Consider the following 18,739-nt stretch of genomic DNA (forward strand, 5'->3'; position numbering starts at 1 on the left):
GCAAAAAAAAAAAAATTAATTTGACTAATAAAATGCTTCTTAATAAAAATGTGTTTGTTGGGAGTCGGGCAGTAGCACAGAGGGTTAAGCGCACATGGCTCGAAGCGCAAGGACCTGCATAAGGATTCTGGTTCGAGCACCCCCCCCCCCACCTGCAGGAGAGTTGCTTCACAGGCAATGAAGCAGGTCTGCAGGCGTCTCTCTGTCTCTCTCCCTCTCCATCAACCCCTTCCCTCTCAATTTCTGGCTGTCTCTATCCAATAAACAAATAAAGACAAAAAGAAAAATAGAAATGTGTTTGCAAATTTTAATTCTCTGTTAATATACATGTGTATACACATACATATATATATTCAAATAAATATCCAAATCTCTGATTAGTCTGTGAAATGAAATCCTATCTTTAAGCTTCAGAATAACATTAATATGTCATTGACCGTGCAGTTTTATTACCAGGTATCCAATAATAACTCATCAATACTGATGGTTACAAGATGAGGCATTTATGAGTTTGCATTAATGAACTGATGAAATGAATGCAATGCCCATTCATGTCACACTAGATTATGGAGCTCAAGTGCTTCAGAGTCTCCAAAGTCTCAAAACTTATACAGTAGACATTAGTGGGGGTTATCAATGATAGAGGAGTTTGGGGGGTTTTGTTTGTTTGTTTAGAGTTTGATAGAGAGAATCTAGGACTTTTGTGATTAGGTTCAGTCAAACTAATGTAAAAATGGGTTCTTTTTCTAGGCGGGTCAGAGTGTTTTAAATTATGTTATTGAATTTTCATTTTCCCCTCATTTCATTAATCAAAATAGGAGACTATTATATTGCAAGCTACATATAATTAAAGAAGAATTGTGGGAGTAAATACCTTAAGGGTCATCCTATTTCTTTTTACCGTGTGTGTGTGTGTGTGTGTGTGTGTGTGTGTGTGTGTGTGTTGGATGTTGACACTATCCAATCCTTCCATTGTATTTTTAATGTATTTCAAATGTGTGTACTGTTTACATGATTTTAAATATCAATATCAAGTTTCTGCAGCCTGGTTCATTTTGTACTGCTATTTGTGAGCTCTAGTATGTACATATTTGTACTGCTATTTGTGAGCTCTAGTATGTGAATTAGTTGCTTGGAGTTCTGGATAACTAGTTAAATTTTATGTGGATAACAATTAAAAAAAAAGAAGGGGATGCTGTGTACCTTATCTTCCTATCACACTTAGAAAGCATCCTCAGGCATTTAGTTGTAAATGGGGAAAATTATGTAGCAAATGCTATTAAGTCTGGCTAAACCCAAGACAATTATGCTTGCAGAACATGTATCATTGAAGCCCGATGAGTGCTTAAACCCAGGAATCCTTTTGATTGTCTGACAGGTGCTTGTCCACTTCTCTCAATAACACATTTGTCATATTGATACACTTCAAGCAACATTATCATTCTTAGAAACTCCTAGAAGAATGCTAAGAGAAACCATCCTAAAAGCCACCGTGACCCTTTTTCTGAGTAAAGGAAAGAGCACTTGGTTTTACTCTTCCATATCAAACCACTGTTGTGGTTCTGTGAACACTTTATTTTCCCACTTGAATTTGAGCTCTTCAGAAAGATCACTCCTCCCAATCTTGCGGAGATGGCGAGCCAGAAGACAAATCTTATCAGTGGAATTTGGGAGGGATTTTTTCCAGAAGGAAAGAAGTTCATGAATTTGCTCTGTAAGGTTGTCAGGGTTCTTTAGTTTGATGAGCTGAATGGAGCTTCGGTGAAGAGGAAGAGATGAAGACAGACAGGTAGCATTTTCTTCTGAAAGTTCTTCTGCCAGCCAGTAGATCAAGTTGTCCCACAAAGCTTCTGTTGGGGAGACACACACACACACACACACACACACACACACACACACACACACACACCACACGCCTTTGTATTAGGATACTTTCTTGGGGAATGTGATTCTTTACCCCTCCATATCTGCTCACACTCAAAGCACACGTTATCTGGCCTGGCCTCTGAAGGGAAGAAACAGTTAGAAATCTTTGGTTCTCTGTCATTTCTTTTTTTTTTTAATATTTTATTTTATTTATTTATTCCCTTTTGTTGCCCTTGTTGTTTTATTGTTGTAGTTATTATTGTTGTCGTCGTTGTTGGATAGGACAGAGAGAAATGGAGAGAGGAGGGGAAGACAGAGAGGAGGAGAGAAAGATAGACACCTGCAGACCTGCTTCACCGCCTGTGAAGCGACTCCCCTGCAGTTGGGGAGCCGGGGTTCGAACCGGGATCCTTATGCCGGTCCTTGTGCTTTGCGCCACCTGGCTTAACCCGCTGCGCTACAGCCCGACTCCCTCTCTGTCATTTCTTAGCTCATCTCTTGAGGGCGATAGAAATACATCTCCAGTTTTAAATACCTTGAGACCCAAAAGGAATTGTTTCAATGATTTGAAGAGCTTACCTCAGATAGTCTAAATAGGACTAGAGTGAAGGCCAAACTCAACCTTATTGATACTTTTTATTTAGTCTTCACATAGCCATAACCTTACACATGCATAATTGCTCCTCTCCTGGGCAGTTATTTCATTAACTGGCAGAAAGGAGAAAAGTTACTGCAGTACCAGAACTTCCTCTGGTGCCATAACACTGCCCATGTAATATACAGAGTGTTACTCTAGGTCACATGCAGGGTGAGACCCACACTCTATCCAGTGAGCTCTCTCTTCAGCACTGAACTTGGTTGGGAATTTAAAAAATATTTATTTAATTTTACTTGGACAGAGACAAAAAGAAATCAAAATGAAATATGGAGATAGAGATGGAAAGAGGCAAGAGAGACACCTGTAGCACTGACTCATTGCTCATGCAGATTTCTTTTTTATTTTTCTTTCTTTTAATTTTTATTTTTAAAAAATTCACTCATGTACCTCCCTAACACTTCCTCTCCACTATTCCAAGCTTGGGATCCATGATTGCTCAACAAATTGTTTGGCTTCATATGTTAACTCTCTTTTCAATCACCAGGTTCCAGATGCCACCAGGATGCTGGCTAGGCTTCCCTGGATTGAAGACCCCACCAATGTGTCCTGGAGCTCAGCTTCCCCAGAGACACACCTTACTAGGGAAAGAGAGAGGCAGACTGGGAGTATGGACCTACCAGTCAACGCCCATGTTCAGCGGGGAAGCAATTACAGAAGCCAGACCTTCTACCTTCTGCAACCCTCAATGACCCTGGGTCCATGCTCCCAGAGAGCTAGAGAATGGGAAAGCTATCAGGGGAGGGGGTGGGTTATGGGGATTGGGTGATGGGAATTGTGTGGAGTTGTACCCCTCCTACCTTATGTTTTTGTTCATTAATCCTTTCTTAAATAAAAAATTTTTTTAAAAAAATTCACTCATGAAGACTTTACCTTGAAAGTGGGGACCAGAAGCTTGGACTTGGGTCCTTGTGCATTAGACCATATCTTTGACTGCATGGACCACAACCTGGATATTTTTAACAAGCTCTCAGACAATCTTGACTCTGAGGTCACTTACCATACTTTGAGTAGCACTATCTACAAGAGGTGTTTTTGTTTGTTTGTTTGTTTGTTTTGTCATCATTGGGACTTCACAGCTCCAGATCAACTTTTTCAAAATAAAGATAGAGACAGAGATAAAGAGACAGGGAGAAAAACACTACAGCTCCCAAGCATCTTTCAGTATGGTGGGGGTCAAGGCTCCAACCTGGGCTGTGCTCATGACAAAGCAATCATGATATCCAAGTGAACTCTCTTGGTGGCCCCAAGAATATTTTTTACATTCAAAAAAATACTTCTCAGGGCTGGATGATGTTACACCTGATTAATCACACATGTAACAATTTGCAAGGACTCCACTACAAAGCCCCAGCCTCCTGGTGCAGGCAAAAAAGCTTCACGAGTGGTGAAGCAGGTCTGCAGTTGTCTCTTTGTCTCTCTTCCTCTCTATCTCCCCATCTCTCCCGATTTCTGGCTGTCTCTATCCAATAAATGAAAATAGTAGAGAAATATTTAAAAGGCATTCATAAAAATACTTCTCTAGGGAGTCGGGCAGTAGCACAGCGGGTTAAGCGCAGGTGGCGCAAAGCAAGGACCGCATAAGGATCCTGGTTCAAGCCCCTGACTCCCCACCTTCAGGGGAGTCACTTCACAAGCAGTGAAGTAGGTTGCAGGTGTCTACCTTTCTCTCCCCCCTCTGTCTTCCCCACCTCTCTCCATTTCTCTCTGTCCTATCCAACAATGATGACATCAATAATAACTACAACAATAAAACAACAAAGGCAACAAAAGGGAATAAATAAATAAATATTTTAAAAATACTTCTCTAAATCAGTACTAATGTAATAAGTAAAGTATACTTGCAACAAAACAATCCTCACACATACACAAATACTCAAAAATTCATAAAACTCCCCAAGTCCACTACCAAAGGATAATCTTCTGGGAGCTTCTTCCCAACAACATTTCCCCGACTGCTCAGAATCACAAACACCTGCCTGAATATATCTAGTATGTTCAACATACCTTTCCTTCCCCTTTCATTGACTTACCTAAAAGCTCAACTTGTGATTCCATTTTCTGCTGCTGATAGCTATTTTTATCACCCTGCAAATCCTGTATCTTTCTCTTTCCTTATGCCAGTGGTAGGCCACATGATGACTATGATCTCTCTCTCCCTCTCTCTCTTTCTCACTTTTTTTTTTTTTGCCTCTAGTGTTATTGCTGGGGCTTGGTGCCTGCACTATGAATCCACTGCTCCTAGAGGTCACCCCTCCCCTTTTGTTGTTGTTGTTGTTGCCCTTGTTGCTCTTGTTGTTATTGCTATCGTTGTCATGGGATGAGACAGAGAGAAACTGAGAGAGGAGGGGAAGACAGAGGGGAGAGAAAGACACCTGTAGACCTGCTTCATCACTTGTGAAGCAACCCCCATGCAGGTGGGGAGCTGGAACTCAAACTGGGATCCTGTACCAGTCCTTGAGCTTCATGTCGTGTGCACTTAATGCAGTGAGCTACCAACCGTCCCTCTCCACTGTCTTTCTCTCATGCTGACTAGTTTCCCTTGGCTGCTGTGAGCTAGAAACTCTGTCTACCACCTTTGAGTCAACTACTCCTTTGTAGTAACCAAATCATGCACAAAAATTGCACCTGATTTTATACTATGAATCCTACCTCTTGTCTATGAAGCTTACTTAGGGATTGGAGTCAGCACATCCGTGCTTTTCCATTTCAACCTTCAAATCAACACATGCCTTCATCATGTGACATACTCAGCAGATGTCCACACTAGATGGACAAGTCCTCTTTCTCCAGCCACATATTCTCCCTTATCCACATCTTCCTTTGCCCATCCACATGCTAACCATCCATAGCCCTGTCGATAATCCACCACATTGGCCCTTGTCTCCAGTGACCTGTTCACTGGCTCCATATTTGAAGCTGACTTTCATGTCTGACCTTCATGTTTCATTGTCAGCAAAAACTGTTCCACCTTCATGACCATGTTTTCTCAGTTGGCCATTACTTTCTAAATGTCCTGGCTTCTATTCAATTGCTTCTGCTTAATATACTTCATGCTTTTATCATTAAAAGTGGTTTCCTTGATGTTCTCAATCATTTGTTCATCTTTCCTGTGCTTCACACAGCTCTATATTCAGACTACCCACAATAGCCAGCTGTGCACATTCTCATAGTCTTGCATTCACCTTAAATTATGTTGTTGTTCTTTTTACCTTCCATTGTTTTCAATTCCTCAATGACCATTCCTGCCTTATTCACACTGCTTCCAATCACTGCACTCTCTGGGTTATGAAAACATGTTGAGTGAGATTAACTAAACTCCATGCCTGCTATGCCACTTGAATCTTTAGCGTACACACCCATTCAGAAACCCATTTCCCTGAATTCAATTACAAATTTTCCATGGTAATAGCCCAATAATCTTCTGATATCCATAAGCCTCAATCTCATTCACTTTTTAAAATTTATTTATTTGCTTTTTGGATAGAGACAGAAATCAAGGAAGAGAAATGGAGAGAGCTAGAAAGACATCTGCAGCACTGCCTTACTACTTAAGCTTTCCCCCTGCAGGCAGAAACTGGAGACTTGAACCCAGGTCCATGTGCATTGTAACGTGCACTCAACTACCTAAACCACCACCCAGCCCTTCATTTACTTCCATTTCATTCAGTCAATGTCTATTTCTCTTGGCCTTAGTCATCCTAATGTTTTTATTTCAGAATCACTCTCATTTCTCGGTTTGCTGAGTTTTATGGATCCAAGGTTTTCATTAAGTAATTTCCCTTTATACTTTTTCTCCCTTTTCCTCCTCACCACAGGATCATTCTGTGCTTCTCATATACACTGTCAAGTCTCCTCTTTCCTTACTTCTGCTCCTGTTTCAAGCCACTAGCCTATTTCTCTCCTTCCTTTTGCCACATGATCCATAATCTTTCAATGCCTAGTGTAAACTGATACTTCTTGGGGCCTGGTGGTGGCCCACCTGGTTGAGCATGCATGTGCTCAAGGACCCAGGTTTGAGCCCCAGTTCTCACCTGCAGAGGGAAAGCTTCACAACTGGTGAAGCAGAACTACAAGTGTCTCTCTGTCTCTCTCCCTATCTTCTCATTCTTCTCAATTTCTGGCTGTCTCTATCAAAATAAAAAAAACCCTAAACTAGTAATTTAAACTGTACAATATCACCCAAAGAACACAGTATCATCTTTTTAATTGAAAAGTAGTATTACATTGAGTATATGTTCCACAAACCCCTTATTTACAATTTCTAAGAAGCAGAAACAACCTAAGTGTCTTCAAAAGAGGACTGGAGAAGAAAAAAAAAAGCCTCACCATTACCTTGACCCACCTTGTCTTCCACACAATTAATAGAAGTTTTCAAAATCTAATCTGATTGTATCTATCCTTTGTTAATAAATTTCTTATGGGCTAGGGAGATAGCATAGTAGTTATGCAAAAGTATTTCATGCCTGAGGCATCAAAGGTCCCAGGTTCAATCCCCAGTACCACCATAAACCAGAGTTGATCAGTGCTCTAGTAAAAACAAACAAAAACAAATTAAATAAATTTCTTATAAATTCCTCCTATTGTCTAAAATTCTCAATCTGACATTGAAAACACTTCAGATTTTGATCCTAATCTATCCTCATCTACCATCATCCTTCCTACATCAGTTCAAATGGTATTGGTCCTAAGAAGCCACATTATTTAATAAGCTAAGATTTCCTGGCACATGTAAAAAAATAACTTATAGTCTGGTGCTCTCTACTGATTGGGAAAAATTATAGTGAAAAGGTTTCTATGTAACTATCAAATTCTTCAGTTGTTAAGGTGATTAAACTTCTTGGGCTTTCGTTCACTATTGTTGTTTGGGGAGGGGGGTTGTTTGAAGAGAATTTGGCTTTTGACACTATTTGCTTTAAAAAAAATTTTTTTAATTAATTTATTATTGGATAGAGACAGACAGAAATTGAGAGAGAGAGAGAGAGAGAGAGAGAGAGAGAGAGAGAGAGACATCTATAGCCCTGCTTCACCACTCATGAAGTCTTTCCTCTATATATAGGGACCAGGGGCTTGAACCTGGGTCTTTGTGCACTGCAGTGTGTGCACTTAGCCAGGTGCGTCACCGCCTAGTCCCAACACTATTTGCTTTTCTTCTATCACCTTCTCTATCTTTGAAAATTGATTTATTGCTTCTAAGATGGCATATAGCACTAAAATGTAAACTCATTCCTTCACTCTAAAGTAATTCCACAAAGCATGCACACTTTCGGTAGAAGTCCATAAAGGTAATCCCTGAATTGAATATTCTCAGTGATGGACCTAACATTGTAGTTAAACAATACTCACTGGTATCAGTTGAAGATAACAAATTATCGATTTAGTTACTATTAAAACTACAATATAAATTGTTTCAAAGACTAAAACATAATGTGTCAAATTCTACTATGAAGTTTAATAAGCATCACTGCTTTATAATTGAATTATGCATAACTATAATATTAAAACTCCCTTTGTGTTTTTTTTCCTTTTGTCATTATTGGAGCCTCACTTATCCAGGTTAATTTTTTTTCAGGTAAGGAGAAACTGAGGAGGACAGGGAAAGGGGGAAAATACTACAGAACCAAAGCTTTCTCTAATGAAGTAGAGACCTGGCTCAAACTTGAGTCACATTCATGGCAGAGCAAGGCCACTTTTCAAGTAAGCCATTTTGCCACCTGCTCCCTTGTGGCTTTATATTAATGTACCTCTACTTAAAATTCATTGACTCCAGGGAGTCAGGTGGTAGCGCAGAGGGTTAAGCGCAAGTGGTGCAAAGTGCAAGGACCCACTGGGTAAGGATCCTGGTTTGAGCCTCTGGCTTCCCACCTGCAGGGGAGTCGCTTCACAAGCGGTGGAGCAGGTCTGCAGGTGTCTTTCTTTCTCTCCCTCTCTTTGTCTTCCCCTCCTCTTTCCATTTCTCTCTGTCCTATCCAACAAGGACAGCATCAATAACAACTACGACAATAAAACAAGGGCAACAAAAGGGAATACATAAATAAACAAATATTTAAAAATATTTAAAAAAAACCCATTGACTTCAAATAGAAATTCGAAGGGACCACACCTTAAGATCTATAATTTAATAGTTAACTTTGCAGAGCAATGTTGTAGCTATCTATTTACCAAACTAAGCAATTACTTTAGCTCAGTAAAATAATACTTTGTATAGTTCCCATTTCTTGAATAATTTCACACAACTCTACACCAATACTTGAAAATATTTGGGTTTATGCATGTGTGACTTCCAAAGTAAAGCTCATTTATTAAGCTGAGAAACCTGATGATTACTTAGTAGAAAATGTCACTTTCTCTACTTTTTAATGTAAAATTCACATTTATTAAATACAAAGAAAAAAGTCCACTGTAATGAAAGTAAAGCAAACATTCCTTACCTTGAGGATCTGCAGGAATTCTTTTGGTGCTCTGTGGACGGATGATTAATTTTTTATGCTATAGGGGGAAAGGACACATTTAATAAGCAGAAGAAATGATTAATTTATAAACAAACTAAAAATAAAAATCCATATGAACTTTACTCCCATTTGAAAGAAGTACTGAATTGCACACCCTGAACCATGATTGCATGTTTAGGCAGGCATATTTAGCACTAGCTTTTTGAAGATAAGCTCAGATACATTAACTCATACCTTTCAACATGTTTGAATTTAAGAATACATATTTAAATATTCTTATAGTATTCACGTTAGCTCTGAATAGACATTTTCCTGCTGAAATTTTGAAACTGTCCAAATCAAGAAGCATAATGCAAGCTACCCTTTATGCAACAGAGAATTTTTTTTATTTTCTTTCTTTATTTATTGGATAGAGATAGCCAGAAGCCAAGAGGAAAGGGGAGACAGAGAGAGAAAGAGACAGAGAGACACCTGCAGTACTACTTCACCACTAGCAAAGCTTTCCCCCTGCAGGTGGAGACTGAGGGCTTGAACCTAGGTCCTTGAGCATTGTGACCTTAACCGAGTGCACTACCACTCTGCCCCAAACAGAGAATTTTATAAAAGTCCTGTGAGTTAGGCTGGCAAAATAATTCAGTTAGATAGTGCGCTGCTTTACCATGTATACAATCTGTTCAAACCTGGCCCCCAGATCATACTGGAAGAAGTTTAAGTGGTATGGTTTCTTTCCCTCTCTTTCCATCCCTCTGTCTCTCTATCTGAAGATTCATCCTGGAAAGGTAAAGCCCTGGAGATGACAAAAAATAGTCTGTATTTGTCAGATACTTGCCTCAGCTCAGCACAGAGTCTAGTACCTAATGAATACTGAAGCACTATCTTTGTGGATGGGTGAATGGAAGAATGAATGGAAAAATATGCAAGCATGATGTTAAAAAGTAATCAAGTCTTTGGGAAGACATTCTTAAACTGATATTTTGTCACAAAGTAATCAAATACATAGTCTTTCTCTCTCTCTCTCTCTCTTTGTATACATAGATTTTTTTTTTTTTTTTTTTTTGCCTCCAGGATTATTGCTGGGGCTCAGTGCCTGCTCTATGAATCCACTGCTCCTGTGGGCACTTTTTCCATTTTTTTTTGTTGCTGTTGGTATTGTTATTGAGTAGGACAGAGAAAAATTGAGAGAGGTGGGAAAGATATTGAGGGAGAGAGAAAGATAGACAGCTGAAAACCTGCAACACTGCTTGTGAAGCATGCCCACCTATAGATGGAGAGCCTGGGCTCGAACCCGGATCCTTCCGCTGGTCCTTGAGCTACACACCAGTGCTACCACCTGGTCCCCAATCACTATATTTCTACACTATTTGTAGAAAAAACACGTGTTCTCAGTTACTGTGGGATTGTAGAAACAGCACAAGCAATGAAATAAAAGTGTTATCATTAATAATGACAATTTATTTTCCTCTTCAGTCTCAGCTCTAAATATGTTTATTTAACACACACATACATTACTCAGGCCTATGCATAAATGTTCATAGCAGTTTTATTTGTAATAGCTGAGACTGGGAACAACTTTTCTGCACTAAGTGAGCAGCTGAGCAAACTATTGCATAGCCAGCCATTCTTTAGGGTCATTTTCAGTAACAAAATGGAAAAACCATTGAAATATGCATCAACCTGCATGGCCTCAGGGTATTAGGCTAAGTGAAGAGAACTCCATCTCAAATCGCTACATATTCTGTTACTGTATTTCTATCATGTTCTTCTAAAATATATAGACTAGTGTCTGTCAAGAGTTAAAGCTTATGGGAGCTGACCTTCAAAGAATAACATAAAGGGAATCCAATGGCAGTATAATAACCACATTTTCATAAACAGTGGTTATGAAAAATCTACACCTAGGACAAAATAGCATAAGCTATAGAAATACATTATTACCTTGATCAATGTCAGCCCCCTGGTTTGATAATGTACTGTAGTTACATAAGATGTAACCACTGTGGAAAACTGGGTGAGGGATGCATGAAAATTCTCAATACTATATTTTGCAGTTGCTTCTGAGTCTATAATTATCTCAAAGTAATTTTAAAGTCTATTTCACACAGTAATATAACAACAACAATACTAACAACAAAAAGGGCAACAAAAATGGGGGGGGTGGGATGGCCTCCAGAAGCAGTGGATTCGTGGTGCAGGCACCGAGTCCCAGGGATAACCCTGAAGGCAAAAAAAAAAAAAAAAGATGAAACTCTACCTACTATTTTATATTTTATTTTACTGTCAAGCACAACCCATTAATCCCCCATGCCAAGTAAAGGGAAAAAAAAAAAAAGAATGATGGAACTGCTGTATGCTAATTCATGCATACTGTCTGAGTCATAAAGAATACACAGTAAAGTTGAATAAATCTGAATATCCCATTTTGTAGGCATCCCAGTCATAAACATTACATAAACACTCCAAAAGGAGTTTTCCATAAGATTTCACAGGATGCAGTTAAGTAACAGTATAAATCCAAGTATATTGTTATTAGAATACTGGCATTCTGTGGACAGTAAAATATATGCATAGATTTTTTTTTGAAATCTCATTTATGGACTTAAACTTTGCAAAAACTGAGAAAGAAATACAAATTTAGGAATTTCTTTTTCCCTCAGTAAGAGAGAAACAGAGAAGGATAAGAGAGAGACAGAGCTAGAGCATGTGTGGTGCCACGTGTTAAACTGGAGACATTACCTGTGTAAATCCTGTGCTCTACCCACTGAGCAACCTGTGTAACCCTGGGAAATACAAATTTATGTAGTGCAGCAGATTCCTACCATTCCTGTTAAATGACACCTAGTCTGGATTGAGTCTGGAATAAGAGCTACACTTTGTGTTTTTCTTTTCTTAGTATGAATAATATCCACTCTCTGGTTATTCTTTCTTTTTAAAAAATATTTTATTTATTTATTAATTAGAAAGATAGGGGGAGAGAGAGAGAGAAAGAACCAGACATCACTCTGGTACATGTGCTACCGGGGATCGAACCCAGAACCTCATGCTTGAGAGTTCAGTGCTTTATCCACCATGCCACCTCCTGGATCACCAGTTATTCTTTCTTCACAAATGTCTCATAGTATGTTGATTTACTAAGAGCAATCCTCTTGTGCTTTAAATTTGTATTTTTTTACATACACAAGAATTCAAGCTATCCTTTACCAAGCACACAGTGATAGAAAGAGTGGATTGTGACAATAAAGGAAATCTGACAGTCTTGAGACTTACAGGGATGATACCGGCCTCTTACATGAATGAAAATCCTTCAGTAAGGATTTTCAGAGCCCCTTCCATTCTCTTTGGCTTTCTTTCCCTTCATTACATGGTTTTTGTCTCTGCACTATTTTTCTAGCATGCTACTTCAAAATTTTCACTGGTATTCAGTCAGCTCCAAGTCAAACAGGGAAACCTCTGCTGTCCTATGTCCCCTGCACAGAGACTGACTGACCATGTCTGCATGTCTTCATTGGTGGGACTGGTTCAGATTTCTCCTCACTCCTCTTTTTCTACCCCTTTTAATCAAAGGTGTCATTCTGTTGCATCTTGTACAATTTTCTGAAGGTAAGTCTGCTATTCTTCAGAAAACTTTATGTCAATATTGTGTATTCTATTTTGATAAATACAATTGAGCCGGTGGTGTTTCCAACATCTCTTTTAGTAAAACTTCCACTTGGCTTTATCATCTCTCTTGTATTTAACTTTGTAAAAGGTTATATAATGGGAGTCGGGCAGTAGTACAGCAGGTTTAGCGCATGTTGCGTGAAGCTCAAGGACTGGCATCAGGAACCCTGGCTTCCCACCTGCAGGGGAGTCGCTTCACAGGCGGTGAAGCAGGTCTGCAGGTGTCTATCTTTCTCTTTCTCTCTCTGTCTTCCCCTCCTCTCTCCATTCCTCTCTGTCCTATCCAACAACAACGATATCAATAACTAAGCCAATAAAACAAGAAGGGCAACAAAAGGGAATAAATAAATATATTTTTTAAAAAGGTTATATAGTAGGGCTTATGTGGCAATATCTCCTCCATTATAAGCACTCAAGGGCACCAATATATAAGTATACATAGGCCATGCATGTACGCTGTGTCTTCTTATGCTGTTAAACACAGTGCAAATCTCATTAACATGGAAATGACTAAAAATTGGAAACAAAGACAACTACTTATGTGAAAAGGGCACTGTATCTTCCATATCATAGGTCACTATTGTTTCAAAGTCCTTTGAATAGTGATGATTCTTCCCATGTTGCTTAAAAACAACCCTGCTATTCAGCATTTTAAAAAAATATTTTATTGGGGGATTAAAGGTTTACAGGAAATACAGTTGTTGGTACATTGTACATTTTTTTTCAGTTTTCTGCAAAACACACTCACCCCCAGCCTAGGTTTTTTTCACCATAGAAGAGATTTCAAATTTTTAACACTGTATGATTTCTATTTACCCTTTCCTATCACTTTCTTAGAAGAGTTTTATCTTTTATTTACTGAGAAGCAGTGGTTCATAACTTTGATGTTCTTGAAAATAAATCTTGAGAAAAAAGTGAGCTCACACACTGTGATTCACATACAAAGCCACATTTTGAACAAAGAAAAAAGATTGATTCTGATACTGAAGCCTGATGGTTCCACTTAGAACACTATCAAAGAGAACCTACATTAGTTTTCTGTGTGTACCCCAAATGTATCCCTGAAGATACCGAAGAGTGAAAGAAATTTCTTTCTTTTTTTTTAAATTCTTTTTTTAAATTAGTATTTATTTATTTCCTTTTCGTTGCCCTTGTTTTTATTGTTGCAGTTATTATTGTTATTATTGATGTTGTTGTTGTTGGATAGGACAGAGAGAAATGGAGAGAGGAGGGGAAGACAGAGATGGGGAGAGAAAGATAGACACCTGCAGACCTGCCTCACCGCTTGTGAAGCGATTCCCCTGCAGGTGGGGAACCGGGGGGGCAGGGGGGGGGTCAAACCAGGTTCCTTCCTCCTGTCCTTGTGCTTTGCGCCACCTGCGCTTAATCCACTGTGCTACCGCTCGATTCCTGAAAGAAGTATCTTTCTCCAAAAAGTAGTGTGCATTTCTATTATCATGTCAAGACCAAAGTGAAATTCTAGTTCTTTTCAATATATGTAAGACTACAGAGACACAATAACAATAATACTTTCTATTTCATAAATTACAGTTGCTACACAAGTGACTAACTCTGGTGTTCACTACGTCACATAGATATTCCAGATGCTGGTAAAGATCTCTCTGAATATTGCTGGTATTGCATTGTACTTTGATATCTTGGTATCCACACTTCCCCACTAGGTACTGCCCAGTGGCCATCCTTACTCACTCTGAATGCATAACAGTCTCCAGTTCACTCCAGCTCCTTCTTACTCTCCCCAGAAGCATATTAGAATGAGGATGAACCCTGCTCAAGATGGAAGACCTAAGTTATTTCTTTTTAAAATCATTTTATTGGGGGAAGGGTTAATGGTGTACAGTATACTTTTTGAAACAAGATACAATTTCTCGTCGGGATCCCAAGGTCTTCCCTCACCTTTATTCCCTAGAATTCTTTGCTTTGGTGTAATACACCACACCAAGTCCAAGTTTTGCTTTATGTTTCCCTTTCTTTGTTTGTTTCGTAAATTTCACCTATAAGTGAGATCATCCAGTATTTCTATATCCTTGAGCTGTTTCTAGCCCTGTCAGAGATTAGTCAGCAACTGCTGAGCTCAGGCTGGCTGTAAGACAACAGGGAAACAAGTGGTCTCTTTGCTACAGTGTTGTAATAACACTCAAATTACAGGGTTAGCTTTAATTACAAATAGGCCTTTGGACAATCATCTTTGTATTGGAATTGGGATGTGCAGAAAACTTCTCTGCATGAAAAATGTTAAGGAGGTTAACCTCACACTAGAAACATGCTCCTGAAAACAATGACTTTTTAAAAAGGAAACAAAGACATCCGTGGGTCGATTTAAGGGCCTGTTTAGAAACGTTGTGCCTACCCACCCACCAGCTTAAAAGGATGAGCATGGGTCAAAGTAAAGAATTCAGCAAAGACAACGTGATGAATTTCCTGCAGGTTTCACCACAATAGCTAAAGTAAACTTCTGACAAAGAGAAGCATAAAGGTCAGGGAATCAGTTTAGTGGAGAAAAGACAAGGCTTGCACACCTGAGACTCCAGATTTGATACCCGGCCCAGAATCCTCTGACCTCTCTTATGAAGTAGACAAAATAAAATGGAGGAAATTAGAAGAAAAAAGAGGGTCAGGTGGTGGCTCACTCCATAGAGAGCACATATTACCTAATGCGCTTGAACCCGGCCTCAAGCTCCCAACCTCCACCTGCAGGATGGAAACTTGACAACTGGTAGAGCAATATTATAGGTGTCTCTCCTTCTCTATCTTGTTCTGTCTTTTTCTGTAATTCGCCCTCTATCAAGGAAAATAGAGAATTTTTTTCAGTGACCACTGGGAGTGATGAACTCTTGTAGGCAAAAAAAAAAAAAAAAAAAAAAAACACCTTACTCTTCTATGCACATTTTGAAATGCTAACTGAAAACAGCATCTTTGAATCTTATAGCAAGTTTATTTATTTATTTTTTATACTTATTTTTTAAGAGAGAGAGATGAGAACACAACTCTACATTCTAGCACATTTGTGATGCTGAAGATGAAACCCAATATTCCTTCTAAGCTATACCCACCAGAGCTTCCTGGGTACTGTCTTAAATTGTAACTCTGCATGATCACTAATGCCAAAGGCATGTACAATCATTGTATTGCTGTTTGTCTGATAAAGAAAGAATGAGTGGCAGTTCTCTTTATTTTCTATCTGCCTACTGGTTCTTGGAGTCTCTCTTGCAGAACCAGTGTTTGTGTAAAGTAACATAAGGACTTTCTGACGCTTAAAGCATCATTTAGCATGAATATCAAATACTATTACAGCTAAATGTCAGTGCAATACAACTACCAAAAAAAAAAAAAAGACAGAAAGAAAGAAAGCTATGCTGCTCTTATTATTTTTATCATTTACCCAAAGGCATTTATGCATGAAGTTATTTTCTCAGGTAATTATTATAATTTCTTGACAGCAACTCTTCCACCCAACCTTAACCCCATATTCCTCCCACTTCTGCAAACTTATTGTAGATTTTTCTGGTAAATAGGCCATTTATCTTGTAGTTAGAAAATATGCAAGTGAAGTGATATGAATAATAACAGATAGAGGAAGTGTATATAATTAGTATTCTGTGTATCTTCAGCACAATTTTACCAGAAGTAGTTAAGATACCAAAGCTAAGTAACAGTTTTTACTGTTTTCTTTGTACTTATTTTGCTTAGAGGCCTCTTAAGTTGAGTAGTAGCTTGCTACTGCTAAACGGAAGTTCTTTTTTTTTTCATGATGTTTGTTCTATATAGGAGGTCCAGAAGGAGAAAAAAAAAAAAAGGAATTTCCCTCAAATTAATATCAGGCACCAAACCACAGATCTATAAGTCAAGGAATATAAATTACAAGAAATGCTGTAAATTGGGCTAAATGTGAGTTTATTTCACTCCAAACCTTCTCCAAGATTACCTGTAGATAATCCTAAAACATGGGTCTATCTAAAGTTCTGACTTAGTAAACATCTTACCTTCAGATAATGATTTAACAATACCAACTATATTACTAATAACATATGTCAGTAATTAACAATTAAAAGCATGCCATATTACCTCGGTATAACCTAATAGATTTATGACCTAATGATTTGCTTTTTATCATGCCGACTTTACAGATGAGAAATCTGAAGTTTAAATATGTGAAATAACTTGGGCCAAAAAAAAAATATACACACTAAGCTATGTGTATAGTAGTTAAAGTAATGTCTGAAAGTCTACACATTTTTTACTGATTACCTTCAAATGAAAAATTGTACGTAAAGGGAAGGTCAGTGTGTGGAAATTTCACTTAGTCATTTAGTGTCTCTTACACAGTGTTCACCATGGACTTCTATCAGTTTAACTGCTTTCAACCTGGAGCCAGTATTGGCTGGAGGAAAAGAGCTCAGCACCTATAAAAATTTTTAATATACACACTATATTTATTTATTTTATTGTTTAGATAGAGGAAGAGAAGGCAGAGGGAGAAAGGGAGAAAGACCACAAGACAGATGCTTCCTTCAGTGTGACTGGGGACAGACTCAGACCTGGGTCAAGCACATGGCAAAGCAGCGCACTATCCAAATGAGCTATTTTGCTGACCTGAAACTTGTTACTTTTGTAGCTTTCCTATTTTTCCTCTGTGGCTCATTTTCTCCTTTATCTTTTTCCTTTTTCCTCCAGGATAATTGCTGGGGCTCAGTGCCAGCACTACATATCCTGGTGGCTATTTTTTCCTTTTATTTAATAGGGACAGCAAAACATTGAAAGGGGGGATAAGGAGAGAGAGAAGGAGAGACACCTGCAGACCTACTTTGCCGCTTGTGAAGCTTCCCCCGTGCAGGTGTGGAGCCAGGGGTTTGAACCTGGATCCTTGTGTGGGTCCTTGCACTTCGTTAGTACTATGTGTGTTTAACTGGGTGGGTCACCACCTAGTCCCCTTCCTTTATCTTTTAGTTTAGCTTAGCTTTTAATTTTTGTCATTGTTGGTACTTCACCACTCTGGGAAAACTTAGAAAGATTATTAGTGATTTAATAGTGAATCCACACCACTCCTACCCCGTAAGTTTTGTGCCCCTCCTCCTCAATGGCCATAGTTATGGGCTGACTATACATATTTTTTCTTTTTTCAAGTTTATGTGTTTCATTCATCTTTGCTCCACTTATAAATGAAATCATCCCATAGTTGCCCTTCCTTTTTCCTCTCCCCTCTCAGATAATGGGAATAATAGGACCTTACTTCCTTGGCTGTTCTACCACTTCCCTCTCAGTTATGCTGCAAAACAAAGTTCCCTTGTCACAGAAGTTCAGGTCTCTGGGTCAAGTTTTTCAGATAAAAAGAGAGAGACAGAGATGGGGGCAGGGAGGTACCACAGCACCCAAACTTCCGTTAGTGCTGTCAGGTCTGGGCTCATACCTTTGCAGCACATGTGAAAAAGCAGATGTACTATCCAAGTGAGCTATTTTGTTGGCTCCTCTGTTTCCACCTGTTTCATAGTTCTCATCACTGAAGCACTGAGTCAGAGCACATAACTTAGAACAGGGCATCATATTAATAAGTATTTATTGATACTATAATTAATAAAGATTTCTTCATTTTTGAGACTGTTACCTATATAAATTCACTCTGAAAATGAAATTCATATTTTAATCATGACTCATGAGTAGAAAAACAGTTTCGGTTGTATAAGTACATGGGAACCCTAAAAATAAATATGCATATATACAAATAGAGCAAAACTACATTATTAAGGCCTACTGTGAGCCACGGTCTCTGAGTCCGAGTATCATTTTCTATTTTTTAGCAGGGGAATTTTGCAAGTATTAAAGAAAATGCAAAATTACTAACTGCCTGAGATTGACTCAGAGGACCAAGGAAAAGAGTAAAAAAAAAAAAAGAGGAATGACTTACCATCTAAATCTACTTTATATAAAGTTGATATTTTGTTAAAATTAGAAAAAACTGACTATTATAAAATTTGGGAAATAGCAGTGTAACTGATCATGCCTCTCTGTCTTTTTTAGATGGACAATTCTACATCTCCTAGGATGACTTTCTTTTCTTTTTATTTCAGAGAGAGAGAGAGAGAAAAAAAAT

The 18,739-nt window shown here is 38.5% G+C and overlaps 1 protein-coding gene across 1 annotated transcript in view; it reads right to left on the minus strand.

Annotated features, from left to right (window-relative positions):
- Nucleotides 1-1,123: 1,123 nt before the first annotated feature.
- DTHD1 (death domain containing 1) overlaps nucleotides 1,124-18,739 on the minus strand; it is a 79,830-nt gene continuing 62,214 nt past the window's right edge. The window contains exons 9-10 of the mRNA XM_007522807.3: nucleotides 8,953-9,010; nucleotides 1,124-1,850 (exon numbers count right to left, since the gene is read on the minus strand). Coding sequence (XP_007522869.2) covers nucleotides 1,531-1,850; nucleotides 8,953-9,010 — 378 coding nt within the window. The 3' untranslated portion in view covers nucleotides 1,124-1,530. The remainder of the gene's footprint in view (nucleotides 1,851-8,952; nucleotides 9,011-18,739) is intronic.

This window comes from Erinaceus europaeus, chromosome 3, assembly GCF_950295315.1.
Source record: "Erinaceus europaeus chromosome 3, mEriEur2.1, whole genome shotgun sequence".
NCBI lineage: Eukaryota > Metazoa > Chordata > Mammalia > Eulipotyphla > Erinaceidae > Erinaceus > Erinaceus europaeus.